Genomic DNA, 17,707 nt, shown 5'->3' on the forward strand with positions numbered 1-17,707 from the left:
AATGATTGGCTTAACCATTCAGTCTGGAATAATAATTGAACGTATTTTTGCAAGTGCAAAATTGTAAATGGATAAAAACTGTGATATCCATTTAAAATGAGTGCTTGCGATTTTTTTCCTAACAAAATGATTTCTGGGGATTTTGTTTTAAAAAACAGTTGGTAGGAGGGGATGATGTTCCCAGACATTATTGCTGTATGCTGATTTCCTTGCCTAAATCTGCTTATTTTCCATTACTCTCAAATTAATGCAAGGATCCCTATGACCTGCATAGGATGAGTGTGCCTCAGCCCAGCTTCCTTGCCTAAAAGGAAGCTTTTTATTTAAGGAAGCTGTTTACTATAAGCAATTAATTTACTTTAAAAACCAGGGGTGTCTGCACATTAAAATTGAGTGGAGCTTTAACTGCATTGCCACAAATCTCTTGACCTTTGACCATACCATACAGGCACACCTGCTGTGAAGCATATACTTGTTTAGTCACCAAATGAAAATTGCCCTCATTTGTATTTGTACCTTTAATAAAAGATTGGACAACTAAACTCAGCAAGTGATTATTTTCACACATGTGTAAAATAGTTAATAACTACAAAACAAGTTGCTATTAAAGATACAGTTACAATGATTGCAGTGAAAAGTCAGCAACCTGAAAACCTTAGTATATTTTAAAAATCTTTTCTATATTGAAGGAAAATTGAACAGTATTTTGAAATGGAAATGAATACAGTATTTTGTAGAAGCAAACCAAAAGTAGCTTAATTTGAGCGTCAAGACTTGGTGAAAAGTAAAATATTGTCTACAGCCAACAGATGTCGCTCTCCCTTTCCAACTAAGCTCTGATCATTGTTCCTTCCCCAGCTAAGAATTTAATATATTCTTTATTTAATGAAAAGAGAACAAAGGGGGAAAAACAATAGAACAGAACTATTACAGTAAATTATATATTATAAACCCTGATTTGTATTTCACCTTTAACATGTAGTTTAAAAGGTATCTTCAGTGACAAAGAAAATACCTTGCAACATATTTTCCTGTATATATCTGTATAATACCTCTATATATCTGTATATACAGATACAGTCACTTGGGCATGTATGGGGTTCCTAATGAAATAAACCACAATTGATTCGGCAACAATGGTCTATACAAATTAGAGGATGCATTTCTTAAGATCAAATAACCCTCATACTCTACTCTCCTATTAAAAATCACAAATTATAGCTCTGATTCTTTAGAAGGTACATCTATATGTGATCACTAAGAATTGACATCAACTTGATAGCATATAAATTTAATAAATAAAAATTAAATTAAAATAATGACTTTTAATGATAAAACATCAAATACAAAACCCAAAGAACTAAAGGCAATGCAATTGAAAAGTCATTCATTTGTGCAACATCTGGGCAATGTCAATATGACAAAGCCTCTTTTGCATATACTGCCAGAGGTATCCTAATTGTTAAATGATATATCAGCACCAACATCTTGAAGTAAGTGTAAAAATAAATGGGAAGACAGTGAGCATCAAAGAGTAAGAATTATATGATTTTGATGTTGTGTATTATTTTATAACCATGCCAACAGTAATATTATAGCCAATCTAAAGCCTTCAAAATGTATTCCACAACACAGGAAAGAATCTACAGATCAGTGGGATGCATAGACCCAGATGATCCATTGGAATCTAGGAAGAAAATATTAGAATATTGTTTATTTCATCATTAGATCATCCTTTTAAATATTGATGTGTTTTATGATGTACTTAATATATTGCTTTTTAAGTGCTATATTGTTGCCATATAATTTTTAAATAAATATCTTATATTGGGGATTCAGAATCAATGTTTTGACTGATCAAGATGTACAATCAAAACTGCTGCTACAGATAGTAGAATCCTACAACTGGGCCCTCTCCTTTTCTGGTGATTGGCAGGGGTATTTCCTACTGACTGGTGATTTGGAGAAAAGAGTAAACTACAAAGCTAGAAGAGTCAGCCAAGCACCGTGCTTATCATGTGCTGCATATGAAAAATCGGGACAGCATTATAGCAATAGCGCTTAGACTTATATACCACTTTATAGTGCTTTACAGCCCTCTCTAAGCAGTTTACAGAGTCAGCATATTTTCCCCAACAATCTGGCTCCTCATTTTACCCACCTCAGAAGGATGGAAGTCTGAGTCAACCTTGAGCCTGGTGGGATTCGACCTGCCAAATTGCAGGCAGCTGGCTGTCAGCAGAAGTAGTTTGCAGTACTGCATTCTAACCACTGCGTCACGGAGGCTCTTAATACTGGCATGACTGGGAACAAATACAATAGAAACTGAATAGGGATCAACATTGGAGGCAGTAGTATAGTAGGACTAATAGTGTTTTTTCTGCAGGTAATGCTGTAGATCAGCAGTTGGAAAAGATCCTATTCCAAAAAGGTGAGCATAGCTTACCTGGCACTACAATTTTCCAAAATCAACAGGGCATTCTGAGATGCCGCCCAGAAGAAGTTTCATTTGTGATTGTATTGTGAATTGAGGATTTCCTTCTTTCCAAATTAATCCAATAATTATCCAATTGAGCCTTTCCTGTGCACCTCCAATGTAAGTTGCAGTTTCAATTCACTGTGATGGAATTGCTTTACAGCTACTATATAATTCTATTCCTTCCCTCAAGTACTTCCATCTCTCTTGCTGGATAGTTATATAGGAAGAACAAAGCTTGATTTCTGTCTAATCTTACTTTTGTCTGTCACAGTTACAAGGTTTATTTATTAAAGTCTAGAACAAGTGCTAAGATCTATTATGTGTAATATAAAAATGGGAAAAGAGAGAAGTTATTTTGTTTTCTTACTGTGGAAAGTTTTTTTTTCTGACTGTAAACATCAGTGAGACAGAAGGCAAATCCAGCTGATAATTGTCCCTCGCCCTCTTATCTTTCTATGCTTTGATCTCTTCTTCTATTTCATGATAAAACATGGCATGATATTTTTTTCTTTTTGCCTGTGTGATATTTTTTTCTTTTTGCCTGTAGCTGAGATTCTCTAACGAACTCCCTTGTTGAAATGACTGGTTTTGTTTTGCCTCCCTATTGTCAATTTTCTCTCTGTTTATGGTACTGGAAAGCTGTGATGGCTGATTTTTTGTAACATTCCAGTTATGATAAGGTTTGCTTATGTATAAATTGTTATTTTATTAGGCAAGCTTTGGGAACAAAACAAATCTCTTAAATTATACCTTTTTGCTGCACACATCACCTTACATGCATAAAATAAGTGAACATGTGTAAATAAATCCTTGGATCTAAGATGCAAGGGGCGTGCATAAGTGCACCGTCGTGCCTACCATCCCTGTCATATTGTCCCCATTTATTCATATCTATTTCCTGTATTCTTACTCATGTTTATACTTATACCTATTATCTTGTAAGTGAGTGACAAATCAAATAAATAAATAAAATAAATTTATCTGCACATTTAGACACATTTATAAACCCAACATTTAGACATATTCATAATGTCCAACTGGGTTATTTAAAAATGTTGTATGAGTCTAAATGTCCAGCTCATATTAAGCAGAAATAACTCCATTGTTTTGTGTGATTTACTTTAATTCAGACAGCTCATGTTGTGCATGTAAAAAAGGATTAATATTTGATAATTGTCTGAAGAATGGATGACCCTATAGAATGAGTTTTTTTCAAGGCATGCCCATATAGTTTCAAATGCCCCTATGAATTCTGGAATTTCCCTAACACAAGCTATGATTACATCCTGGCTTAGTAGATGCAATAAATGTAAACATTTTTCCTTCTTTTTTCCCCTGAGAAAACTCTTGAAATGCTTTTTTTAAATATGTAAGTTAGCCTTTGACATGGAAAATGTACCTGCTGTCTTAGCCCTAGTAATACAGCTTTGACATTTGCACAGATTCTGGCTAAGATCTTTTCAAATAGAAGGAACTTTGTTACACAAGACCAGCATGGTCAATTGTTGCCAAATAGTCTCAGTGTAGAATCAGTGCTTCCTTATTCTGTAGAAGAGGATGAAACACTGTCTGGCTGCCACCAGAATAAGTGAATGGCCAGAGACCATACGATCATATCCTAAATAGATTAATAAATAGAAGCACTGTAACACAAATATTCATTTAACAAAGTAACTTAAGTATACACATCTAGTCTTTTGCAAACAACTGTTTGTTTACAGAATGCCTTATCAACTGTTTATATATAACCTTTGACATATATGTGTTATGCTGTCCTTTAACCCTTCATTTCATTCAATAGTCTCCCATTGTTCTCAGTAGCTTTTGGGTTTTGGTGGTTCATCTTAAACTCATCTTGATTCGCTTCTTGCCAGTTGTGTGCAAAATGAAAGTTTTTAGTTAATACCAATACAGTACAAAACATCTCAATAAATCTCTCATTCTATCCCTTAAGATGCGTCATGGTGGCACAATGGTTAAAATGAAGTATTGCAGGTCAACTCACTGCTCGCTGTCAGGAGTTTGATCTTGAACAGCTCAAGGTTGGCTCAGTCTTCCATCCTTCTGACATCAGTAAAATGAGGCACCAAATTGTTGGGGGCAATATTCTAACTCTGTAAACCGCTTAGAGGGCTATAAAGCATTATGAAGCTGTATGTAAGTCTAAGTGCTATTCTTATTGGTATTTTTGGGACAGAAGAGAATGTGTATTCTAACTACTCCATCACATGTAGGATTTTGTATCTTCCTTTCCATTTGCATTGATGATTGTGATGCTTGATTTAAATTATAATGCTGCAATTTAAATTTTGTTATATGATTACAAATTCAACCTTTCCCGTATATATATTTGGTTCTGAATGTACTGTAAGCATTTACTTATTTATTTGTTCAATTTATGAGCTGCCTCAATCAATGCAATGACTCTAGATGATATATAGCATATTTTAAATGGTAGGCAAAAAAAACAATGACCGAAACTCTGAAACATGTTTTGTTTTTTTATCCTTTCAGATATTACTGTTTCTTTAAATCTCATGAAGCTGATCAGAGTTGCTTTGGTCTAGAAATCTGACAAAAATCAATACATAAATGATTAGGTTTATTTTTATCAAACAGAGACAAAACACAGACAAAAGATAACAATCTATATTGTCACTTTGGAATTTGATGATTCTGCATGGGCTTGCCTCACTCTTCCAGTTATGTTGGACATCAGGCCCCATAATTTCTAGATTGACTGGCATTGGCTTGGGGTGTCCTGATTCTGGGGACATTTAATCTTTAGTTTTGAATTCAGAATTATTGTGCAATTTGGGGGTCCCTTTGGGACTCCTGGCTCTTGTTGGAAGAGCAAACAGTACCATGTCAAGATGCAAATCTATCTTGTGTAAGAATTATTCTTGTTCCTAGGTTAGGAAACCCTGCTATCATCCATTCATCTCCTGTTTGAATTATTGAAGTGCACTGTCCATGGGATTGCCCTAAAAGAACATGTAGACATTTGCAACTGGTCCATAATATGGCAGTGCAGAAAATATGGCTTCACAATAGCACATCTATATAATGCTGCTGCTCCACAAATTGTGTTAGCTTCCTACAAAATTCCAGGTGCAATTCAAAGACTTAAGTTACTGCTTTTAAAACTATTCATGGAATAGGGCTCAATTATTTGACAGACTGCTTTTTTTTTTAATTTTTTGCCTGTCCCGTGAGATCTGGGCCAGGGTGGACATGCTTCAAGTCTCCTCTATGAAAGTGTCACCTAACAGACCCAGGAAACTGTAGTGTCCCTCTGATCAATCAACAATAGCTCCCACCTCTCCCCATCCTGCTCCCCCCTTTTTAATTGAGCCATGAAGTTCTGCATTTTAAACTAATTTATTTATGTTTGTAGTTTATATAGTTATTTCTCATGATTGTAAGCCAGCCAGAGTTACCTTCAGGTAAGATGGGCAGCCTATAAATTTGATAAAGTACCCAGTAGTGAATTCCACAAAAATGGAATGAACAGAACTAGAGAAATATGGAAGAAGGGCAAAGACGGACTCAAGTACAGGTAGTCTTTGACTTATGACCATTTGAGCCCAAAACTTGTTAAGTGAGACATTTAACTGAGTTTTGCCCCGTTTTATGACTCTTCTTGTTAAGTGAATGACTGCAGTTGATAAGTTAGTAACTTGGTTATTAAGTGAATCTGGCTTCCCCATTGATTTTGCTTGTCAGAAGATCGCAAAATGTGATCACATGACACAGCAACGGTCATAAGTATGAACCAGTTGCCAAGCATCTGAAGTTTGATCACATGATCATGGGGATGTCACCAAGATCCTAAGTGTGAAAAATGGTCATAAACCACATTTTTCAGTGCCGTTGTAACTTTGAACAGTCACTAAACGAACTGTATGAAGTAGAGGACCACTTATATTTAATCCCTGCTCGAAAACGACAGCCACCGTTGGGCAGACTGATGTCAGAAGACGAGATCTGCCAGGGTTGGGTGGAGCAGGGCTGAGGTTCATCACCCCGCTGCACTTCCGAACCACGCTGCCACTTTTCTCGCCGCCTTCCCACGAACCAACCAGCACCCTTTTAAAAAAGAGCCGGGCGCCGCCTCAGCAGGGACTGTTGCGGCGCCGATCCGCCCTCTCGATTCCTCTTCTCGGGCGAGTAAGAGACGGCGTGAGAGGGCTGGCCCTCAGGCGGAGCCAACGACATTTTGGAGGCTCGTCTTGTGGGGCTCGAGGGCTGGGACGGAGCAGGAATCGGTTGGAACACCTCCCTGCTCCGGTCCGGCCCGCTAATCCCCCCTCCCCCGGAAAAACCCTGCCTCTCCCTCCTCCCCCTCCCTTGAGATAAAACCTCTGTCCCGGCTCTGCGGCCGGTCTCCTTTAAGCCGGTCCCGTGGGGTCTTTGTCAGGGTATGGCAGCGCTGGGAGCCGTAGTGAAGAAAGTGTGGTGTATCCGCCGCTATTTGGTGCTTCTGTGCGCTCCGCTGCTGCTGCTGCCCATCCTCTTCAGCCTGCCCCCCAAGGTAACGCCTTGCCCGCCATCCTTTCTAGGCTATGACTCGCACTTCTGATAGACCCCCTCCCCGGAGAAGCTTCTTTCCCTTCGTGCCTTCCGTGGTCCGATCCCGGACTCCGTGTCTCTCCCCTGCATAGTAACCACGGAGCTGCTCCACCGACCAAGCTGGGGCCCCGGTCTTTCCAACTTTGTCTTTTAACTAGTACGGTAGTAATCTAGTAAAGAGAAGGACCAGGGGAGACATGATAGAGGTCTTCCAATGTTTGAGGGGCTGCCACAGGGAGGAAGGGGTCAAGCTATTTTCTAAAGCTCCTGTAGGTCAGGCAAGGAATAATGGATGGAAACTGAACAAGGAGAGATTCAACCTGGAAATAAGGAGAAACTTTCTGACAGTGAGGACAATCAACCAATGGAACAGCTTGCCCTCGGAAGTTGTGGGAGCGCCATCCCTTGAGACTTTCAAGAAGAGATTGGACTGCCATTTGTCAGAAATGGTGTAGGGTCTCCCGCTTGGGCGGGGGGTTGGACTAGATGACCTACAAGATCCCTTCCAACTCTGATTATCTGTTATCTGTTAACTAAGATAGGCAACATCTGAGCAGGTGATCTCCCCCCCCCCACCCCTTAGTGTGGGGTGGGAAGCTCGGTTCAGATAACTTTCTGACTGTCACCATTGGCACATAATTAAAGTAGCAGGGGAAAGGGTAGCATGTCCTCTGCTGAACTAAAATCTCTGCCTTAATTATTTCTTCAGCTATTGTTAGGCAAAAGTAAAGCAACATGAGCTTTAATTAAGGACCAGACCTCCCTTTCATAAGAAATTCTTGAGAAGCAACTCTTTGACATTGGTCTCTGTTCCTCTTCCCCATCTCTTCTGGTTAACTTGATTTTTCTTCTTCTCCCTTTTCCTCTTTATCAACTGTCCTGCTTAATGTCCCAATCCATGCCACTTATTCTGTGCTCTCTCAGGATTCTAAAATATTACTATCATATTTCTGTGGTAATAATTACTGGCTTTGATTCCTGCAAACTTATTTTTTTAATTTCAAATATTTTTATGCTGCCTTTTCCCGTAACTATTCAGAGGAGCTTAAAGTTTTTGGTGCTTCATCTTGGTCTCCTACAATTTATTGATTGTACACCCCAGCCAATATGATTTCTGATGACTGAAGATCATAATGACTCAAAACAGTTCTAATCCAATGTGTTTGTAGGGCAGCAACTTGGAGACAATTCCCATTTCCAACTAAGAATCTTTCAAAATACAAGATGATTTTCACTGATAGTTGTTCTGTATCATATACACCAAATGTATTTCCTTTCTTCTTTTCCAGGTTTCTTCCTTTTTCCCTCAGCATTTTTATCTCTAAGAAATATTTTCCTGAAAGGAGTATTTTTTTTCTTCAAATCTAAATCATTAATTTTTCTTATAGAAAAATAATATTTAGGTGTCTTTAAAATTCCTGTTTCCCCTCTGCTATGTTAAAAGACTTGCAGCTGTAGGAGAATAACTTTTCTTTACCACCCAGTCAAGAATACTGTGAGCCATGTACTGTTCTCTCCAAATTTAATTCTCTCCAGCTAAACATGGTAGCTCTGGCCTTTTCTAGTGTGATTCCCTGGTACAAGATTGTCTCTTAATGCAGCATCCTAAATCTGAATATTTTAATTGAAGAAGACTAGTTATTGGAGAAACCTTCATTCCATTCTGTAAAATAATGGAAAATCACAGTTCCTGATTGCTTCATTACAAAATTAATGTAGTTAGTTTGGTTCAAGAACTGTTTCTCATTCATATCCCAAGGATATGAATATTTTTATTGGAGAAATACACAGAGCTTGGTCATTTTTTTTTCAGATGCCAAGTCCAGACAAACATTTTTGTACCAATAACGAAGAATATTTGTAGCTCAGAGTTGAAATGAGGCGTCCTTGATGCTCTCTAAGTTTGATTGTTTTCTTGCAGAGGTTTTATTACCCGTACGTGGTGCTTGTGACAAAAACAAACATTTTTGTTTCCTGTGCTCCAAGTGAACCTGATTAATAAAATAACATCGCTTCATTCCAATTTTTGTCTCTTCTTTCTTGGTCATTGCTTCCAAGATACTTCGTTTACATTTTATATTTTTATCACAAAAGATGTTCCAGAGAGAATGCTCAGAATAGAATAAGTTCTGTACATTTTAATATACAAGCTGGTAGTTTAAGATTGTAATCCAATGCAATTTATTTTTAAGAAAAACAGTACAAAACAATTTGATCAAGAGTTTTCTAAGCAATTATTTGGCCCACTTTCTAAATTTGTCCCTCCATGCATTGTTTGCTATGTAATTATTTTTAGCTATTTCAGTACATTTATAGATAATACATACTTCTGTACAATAATATTAAAAGGTGGAATAGGATTTTTTAAAAGTAGAATCAAACATAGAAAAATGGCACATAGCATTTCTTACAAATCCTAGGATTGTCATTTTTTTCTTTTTCCTCTTGCCAAATTCTAATTGAGATATTCAGAGCTTAATTGGCACAAGGGAGACCAACAACTAGGGCACCCAGTTCCAATTCTCTAAGAAAATGTCCCTGTCTCATCTGCAGCTTCAGTCTTTAAATGTCTTTCAGGTTAAAAGATCTGCAATCATGTGCAATAAAATCCAGCACTAGTGCTTTCAAGAACTGTGTCTCTTACTGTGTATTGCATTTTGACCATTCCTGAATATGTTCAGAATGGTGTGGCGTTGCTTACACAATTTAATGTTCATTCAGCTACATTGCCTTTGTTCTAAACTGCATTGCCATCAATCAGATAGAAATCTGATGGTATTTTTCCTTATACCATGAAAATCAAATTGTTTCTACAGTTGTCCTCACTTAGTGCCTGCAATTAGGTCTAATAGCTCAGTCATTGAGCAAAGTGGTTGCTAAGAGAAAAAACACGTGATTGCAAATGCTTATGATTTTATACAGAACGAGGTATACTAATTGACCATAATGTGAATACCTGACTGAGAAAAAGAGATGCTGTGAAAATGGTAAATGTGAACATTGGTTGCAAAATTATTTTTCCATCATTGTAATTGCAAACAGTCACTGAGAGAGCTGCTAAGTGAGGACTACCTATAGTAATATAACTCTTAATATCATTGGACTCCCTGTTAAATTTCCTCATCCATTCATCTGCTTGCTTGGCAGAGCTATAAAACTCAGAGAATGAATATTTTTTTTCTTTTTTAGTGCCTTCAAGTCAGTCTGCACTCTTGTCAATTGCCTGAAGAAGTCCATGTGGCTTTCTTGGGACATTTTCAGAAGTGGTTTGCCATTGCTGCCTTCCTAGGGCTAGAAGAAAGTGACTAACCCTAACTAACTAAGTCAGCTTTGCTGAAAGCAGGGCTAGAATTCTCGATATCCTGGTTTCTAGCCAGGTATCTGTAATCATTATACCAAAATGGATCTCTTTAGAAGCTTTGTTTACTAATTAAACTTTTCTAAGTACATTCAAATACATGTTCATATAAACCAGAATGAATAGAAGAATGCTAATGCTCTTTGTTTCTATCATTGAAGATAGTGTTTTAAGATGACTGGGATATCTATCTGGCTATTTACTTGGAAGTTCAGTTGTTGGATCCAATAATGCAGCAGTTTTTGCCTATACATCTAGGGAAACTTTTGTTTCTTATATCTTAGCCCTAAAGTGAAGCAATTATATTGTATTCTTATGTTATTCTTAGGACTGAAGTAGATATAATCCGAAATGAGTTTAAACCTGCATGTGTTTAAAATAATGCCAATATTATTAGGATAGTTTGAAGAACTGATAATAAATGAGATCATAGCAGATGAGGAGACAGATATAATTCTTTCCTGCAATAATGCTGAAATGAATCCCTACTCTAAAGCTGATACTTGTGTTTAGAAGAATAAGACCATTGGCATAAGTGAATGGGGTTTCTACTGCAACAAGTCAAGTTTCAGCATTTGCAACGAGAGAAGGAAAAAGTTAACCTCTACCTGCATTCATTCTTTCAATTTGACCAGTGTTTTTAAAACCTGTATGTTTGAAGGAGAATCTGATTGTAAAGAAATTTGAGGAGGGTTATTTAAACTTTGAGTGCTGAATTTTGTTCAGCTTCTGTTATGGATTATCAACTTGTTAGTGTTATAAAAATAATGGGTCCTTTTCTTTAAAAAAAAACAAACCAAATCTTAGATTTCAGGGTATTAAATGTATCTTCTAGTCCCAGTTCAGCCAAAAAAAATTTCGCTTCAAAACTTTCTCCTTCTTCCTCCAGCACGATCTTGTCCAGCTGCTGGCTTCTTTGTGGCGGCCATTGCTGACCGCCGCTGGACCGACTTGAGAAAAGGAGGTTGTACCGGGTGGGGAAGGGGTCTGCGAACACCCCAACCCCCTGTCCGGATCCTCCCTGTCTTCGGTTGCCTCTACGGGGCAACCTTATCCTCCAGACCCGTCTGGGTCGGAGGAACCAAGAACGGCTAGCGCGGCGGGGATCGCAGAGATCGCGAAACCCCGCCGCCTCCGAAGCCTGGCGAAACCGGAAGTCATAATGGGTCCTTTTCTGATACACGTTAGAAATTTGAGTTTATTTCTTACTGAAGAATGCTAGTACTGTATAGTGCAGGGGTGTCAAGCTTGTGTTGTCACATGATGTATTGTGACTTTTTCCCCCTTTGCTAAACTGGTCATGAGCATGGCTAGCATGTGATACGAGTTTGACAGCCCTGGTATAGTGGTTAAAGATGATGTAGCAAAATAAGAGAAACCCAGAATCAATCCCTTGGAGAGGCATAGAAGCCAGCTGGCTAATCTTGCGTCAGTCATGCTCTCTCAGTCCAAATTAACATCAGGTTCTACAACAACCTATGGAAGAGTTAGAACTCCTTGTTACATCAGATACTGAAAGCTTTGCTATATGAAGTGAAACAATTGTAGTGGAAACCAAGCATTCAATTGAGACATGCTAGGAAAAACAGCAACATTTTAATTTTTAGTTTTTTAAAACCTGGCCTTTATTGTTCTTTTTTTAATAAATAACTCAAAGTGATAAACTTAACCTCTTGCTCCTATTTACTCAGCAATAACATCCCTATGAGGTAAATTGGACTGAGAAGACTAGTCCAAAATCCCCCATCTAGCCTGATATTTTAATCATCAAACTGCTTCAGTTTTCTACTCAGATTCTTGCCACACATACTTTTTGCTAAAATAAACTGTAGGGATTGGCAGAGTTCTTCCAAGCTACATTATGCGCAATGTTATTTATCAAATTCATATGACCCTTATCTCACAATTCATGGCTACTCTTAAAAGGCAACAATAATATCATCAATGTACCAAACAATATTAGCAAAAGTCCTTTCCCATTGAGCCTATAATCCAATTGTAAGCATGTTCTGCAACTGGTTAGATGACACAGTTCATATGTTATCTGTCCCAGCAATAAGGCTATCTATTCTCTAGACCAATAGCACCATCCATATTTAATATATCACCTCAGCAGTGACTGGATGACAATGAAAATCTTTAGTATGAATAATCTTAATGTCTCTACTTTTGAATGAGATATACCAGACAGCTTAGTTACAGCTTTTCCCCGAAAGGTGTTCTCTAAAGATGTCTGTAGGACACCTCCTGGGGTTTAAATCTTTGGCTTTTCCTTCTATCTGTTTGAGGCCAAAGACTCCTGACTATTTATTTCCCAACCTTGAGTACTGGGAGCATTGGTTTCTTAACAACAACAAAAATCTGTCTGGTCTAAGAATTAAGTCTTCCCAAATCACTAGTTTCAGCCTTAGAATATGATGGACTTAAACTTTCATAATTTTTATGACCTCACATTTGACTTCATAAATATGCTGTCCTAAATTCCTAGTGAATATAAAAGGCCCCATTTTGCTATTCATTTATAATTCAGTCCTTTATAAAGAATTTCTGCTGATGAAAAGGGGCAAGTTGATTTTTGTCTCAGAGTTGCCTTTATTGTTCTTGTGTGATGGGTCCTTTTTTTATATATCACATATGCAACATTTGTGGGAAAAGGGATTATGAAGAAATTTATGTAAGGAAAAACTAGAAATCTTGGTCTTTTCTCCAATACCAGTGATCAATATGCCTCTTATAATTTTACAGCTCTCAACAATAAAGTCTAAAGAGGTTTCTGCTTTATTTTTCTTGTACGGGACTAGAAACTCCTTGCCAATCAAAAATCCTAAGAAAACAGGTCCTTGACTCCCAAGAAATATATTCTTTACCTGAGACGTTTCCTATTGCATTAGTGATGTGTAATAAAAAAAATTAAGAAAAATATTAAACAGTATCTAACTACTGTTTATATAGAATTACAAATAAACATGATAAGAAATTAAACATTTAATATCAAGGAGACAGGTAACTTCCTCCCCCAAACCATTCTTTCCTGAGTAGGAAAAAAAGAAAAAGAAGTAAGTAATAGATTTTAAGGTAGTATTTTTCAACCTTGGCAACTGTGTAATTCCTTGGAGTCACTGAGGAATTCTGAGAGTTGAAGTCCACATAAAATTACAGTGCGAAGGTTGAAAAACACTGCTTTAAGGGAAAGTCTAGTAAAGTCTGGGAAGCAGTGGCTCTGTGGCTAAGATGCTGAGCTTGTTGATCAGAAAGGTTGGCAGTTTGGTGGTTCGAATCCCTAGCACCACATAACGGAGTGAGCTCCCTTGTCCCAGCTTCTGCCAATTAGCAGCTCGAAAGCATGTAAAAATGCAAGTAGAAAAATAGGGACCATTTTGTCGGGAAGGCAACAGTGTTCTGTGCACCTTTGGCATTTAATCATGCCGGCCACATGACTAAGGATACATCTTCGGACAGCGCTGGCTCTTCGGCTTAGTAATGGAGATGAGCACTGCCCCCTAGAACTGGAAACAACTAGCATGTATGTGCAAGGGGAACCTTTAAAGTCTAGTTTAAATATTGAATGTACATATCCACTCTTTTTCCAACATACAATTCATAGAAGAATGCAAGAAATTTGCACCATTTTCTTGAAATATAATTTCTATTGAACTCCAGGCTTCCTCTCCTGTGTCCCTATTTTGTGCCTGGTTCTGATAGATGGGATGGAACATCCTGCAGGCCTGAAATCTGTCCATGTTTGCATAGAGAGGTACCATGCAAAGATTTATGCTATCTCAAGGCAATATTTCCTGTATTCTTTAAATAAACAGATTTCCTTAGTTTGGGAAAAATGGCAAATGCCTAATTTTTTTTAGCAGCCAGATATTCTTTGTTCTGCTTCTGTGAGACCAATTTCTGATTTTGAGAATCAGAATAGCTTTGTATGGATACACTGAGAAGGCTACTATTGAAAAAGGAGAAGGCCAGGCTGTATATTTTATAATGATGTCTTGAAATGCCAAAGGTTGAAAGAGGTAGACCAAGAAAATACAGTGGGCCAAGGAAATTCATATGGTTGTTGGATCTATTCAATGCAACAGGAAAGAAACAGGTCTGTTAGACATACTTTTCTAAACTGAAATGAAACCTGGTAGGATTTGAACTCTAGAATTTTCACTTGCTAGGGAACATGAAGCAACTTCAACAGGCCAGAGATTTCCAAGTTTTTTGATCTGATAGATAATAGGGATTTTGGGTGCTGGTCCTGTTTATGACTTCTCTCTCTCTCTCTCTTTCTTTCATAGTTGTTTTTAAATTTTTTACAGATAAAAACTAATACACACTAACATAAAATAAGGAAGAAAACAAATCAAAGGAAAAAGAAAAAAGTATGTGAAAAGAAAAAAAGTTCAAAATATAAAAAAGATATAAAGTAGTAGCATCTGACATTCTTCACAGCAGTTTTAAGAACAAATACCATTTCACCACCTCTCTCTCTCAAATTACATCATATTACTCTTCTTTCTATAACCTATCCTATTCTAATCCTCAAAACCATAAATCAGAAGTTAATTTTTATTTATTGTAGGAAAAAAGACCATAAGATGCTTCCAGTCACTATTGCATGTAGATAATGTCTTTTCTCTAATCAAGAAAAAACCAATTTACCCATTTCAGAAAAATATATCAGTTTCACCAATCTTCCATAGTGGATTGTGTCAAACCTTTGCATCTCTGTGAATATAGTTATCTTGCTTCAATAATCATATACCAAAATATTCTATTGCTTTTTTCTAACCATTTATCCATTAATCCTCTAAGGAGAACTTCTGACTTCAATTGAATGACCTCTATTTATCTTTGTCCTTTATTTTCTGGACAGCAGGGAACACTTAAAAATAATCTGGCCTTCTCTGCAATTTTACAAAGGCAATTAAATTTGGTTTTTCCAGAAGGCTTTTGGAAACAGATGTATTGTAAATTCTTTCCCCTTGGAATATGATACTTTTGTTTGAATTGAGTTCATATACCTGCCCCTGACACAGGAGTGCAAAGTTACTTTTTGATTTTTTATGCAAATATTTAATCTTAATTTGGTTGCTCAGAGTTGCAATGGCATGTACATTTCATAAAACAAAAATATTTCTATTTATTTAAGTATAAAATGTCAGGTTGAATTTGGCAGAATTTGGAACCCGTCGGGAACCCAAATATTCGTGAGCATATTAAGTATGCTTGTATCAGATGAAAGTGTATTGAAACTTTCCATTATAATACTGCTGGCACTTGGATTACACCTTGATTGAAAAACAAACAAAACAGCTTTGCTGAATCAGATCAAAGTCTTGCCTAGTCTAGCATCCACTTACATACAATTTTGTTTACTTACTTTGGGTGATATGGAAGCAAAGCCTTAAGTACCAGCTTCCTCCTACTGTTCCTTCCAGTAACAGGTAATTCAGAGGCAGTTCCTGAAAGTAGAGGCAGCATATATCTATGGTAATAAGCAATACCCAATAATTCTCCATTAATCTGTTGATTCTGTTTTAAAGTCTTTTACCCCTAGTGACCATCCGCATGTCTCCTATTGCTATAGCGACTTCTCAGTATTAATTCTGCAGAAAAACGCTTTCCCCCCCCTCTTTGTCCTGACTCTTTTGCCAAACAGCTTTATTGGCAACCCCCTGTTTCTAGTGTTTGCTCTGCTGTGAGTATAACACAGAGATGAGCAACCTATACCCTAGAATTGCACTCACAGACACAGACACAAACACAAACACAGACAAAGGCACAGACACATACACACCCACACCCGCAGTGTATTTTAGAAGTTTCACTGATCACTTTTCCTGAACATCAGTTGTAGGTTTCCAGCTATTTGGAGATGGCAAATGCACAAATGTTGCAATGGAATCCATGAAAAGGGCTTAGCATGGAGACAGAGATGGAGAAGGGAATTCTAATATTATCATCTTGAGAATAGGTTGAGAAATTTTTTTCTGTTGCACTGAAAATAGTTGGAAGTCGCTGGTTTTTTCCTTTTCCTTTTTACCTTGTACCTTCCCTTTCTTTCTGATCTTTATTTTCATTTACAGTATAAAAATGAGATAATCTATAATAAAAATATAAAAAAGAGAGAACGCTGCAAGGGTGAAATCATTATGGAGTCTAGCCTATTGGGCTGGGAAGCTCAGTTTCTCAGTCACTCATCTCATGGGATCCAATCCAAGGTGAAGTTATGCCCATGAATGAATTGGACACAAAGACAGAATAGCTAGCTTTGGAAGCCTTTGTGCCACAATAAAAGGGCACCACACTCAGATTTTGGCAGAGTCTCCATAAAAGCACACTTGAGCAATTAGTGGGGAACAAGGTCAAAAGGGGGCATCGAAAGATATTTTAATGTATTTTTAATGTAGGCTTCAATGTCATTAAATGAAGAGTCAAGACAAGGTAATTCAGAGTAAATCTTTTGCTAAATATTCTAAGTGTTAGTAGTCAGAGACAAGTAAACTCCAGAAATTTTCTCACAGTTAATATATGTCTTCGTATATATTATTCATATAATTTATCTCTCTCCCCCCCAAAAAAGTATACTGTATACTTTTTGGGGGGAGAGAGAGATTTGAAATTGACTACAGGTAGGCCTCGATGTACAACAGTTCATTTAGCGACCGTTCAAAGTTACAGTGGCACTGAAAAACTGATTTATGACCAGTTTTTACATTTATGACTATTGCAGCATCTCCATGGTCACGTGATCAAAATTCAGATGATTGGCAATAGACTCATATTTATGACGGCTGCAGTGTCCTAAGGTCACATAATCCTCTTTTGCGACCTTCTGACAAGCAAAGTCAATGGGTAAGCAAGGTACACTTAACAACCGTGTTACTAACTTAACAACTGCAGTGATTCGTCTAACAACTGTGGCAAGAAAAATTGTAAAATGGAGCAAAATTAACTGAAAAAATGTTTCACTTACCAACATGGGCTCAATTGTGGCCATAAGTCAAGAACCATCTGTACACTGCTACTAAATATCTCCTGAGAAGAGGTAGGGAGTTCATTATTATTGGTGTTGAGGCCTACACTTGAGCTTCCCAAGACTCTCCAAGGAGACCCACAATTTGTTCTGATATTGAAAAAGTTCTTGTCACAGCTTTTTTTTTGCCACCTATATACTGTAATTCTGGGGAAAAAAGAATGCCATATAGAAGAAGAAAAGGCAAAACAAAAAACAACAACCCCAGTGAGTGGGTGGGAGGAGAGAGAAGAGAGAGGAAGGCACAGAAATATCATGGTATCTTTTA

The 17,707-nt window shown here is 37.3% G+C and overlaps 1 protein-coding gene and 1 long non-coding RNA gene across 4 annotated transcripts in view; one reads left to right on the plus strand and one right to left on the minus strand.

The window, feature by feature from the left end:
• Positions 1-6,865: 6,865 nt before the first annotated feature.
• Positions 6,866-17,707, plus strand: part of SLC13A3 (solute carrier family 13 member 3) — a 48,280-nt gene continuing 37,438 nt past the window's right edge. Inside the window, exons 1-2 of one of the 3 annotated variants that reach the window (XM_087959332.1) lie at positions 6,866-7,013; positions 17,137-17,258. Coding sequence is in view for 1 of the 3 variants with exons in the window: in XM_026665012.2 (XP_026520797.1) it covers positions 6,903-7,013 (111 nt within the window). In the remaining 2 variants the exon portion in view is untranslated. Of the gene's footprint in view, positions 7,014-14,069; positions 14,164-17,136; positions 17,259-17,707 lie in introns of those variants that run through there. The other 2 variants (XM_087959333.1, XM_026665012.2) reach the window with 2 other exon arrangements.
• Positions 14,444-17,492, minus strand: LOC148131107 (uncharacterized). The gene is made up of 3 exons (XR_015748452.1): positions 17,380-17,492; positions 15,784-15,865; positions 14,444-14,478 (listed from the first exon to the last, which is right to left on the minus strand). It is a non-coding gene; the product is annotated as an uncharacterized LOC148131107 (long non-coding RNA).

The sequence above is a fragment of the Notechis scutatus genome, chromosome 3 (assembly GCF_049901735.1).
Source record: "Notechis scutatus isolate UNSWTSFEM ecotype Mainland chromosome 3, rNotScu1.2, whole genome shotgun sequence".
Classification (NCBI taxonomy): domain Eukaryota; kingdom Metazoa; phylum Chordata; class Lepidosauria; order Squamata; family Elapidae; genus Notechis; species Notechis scutatus.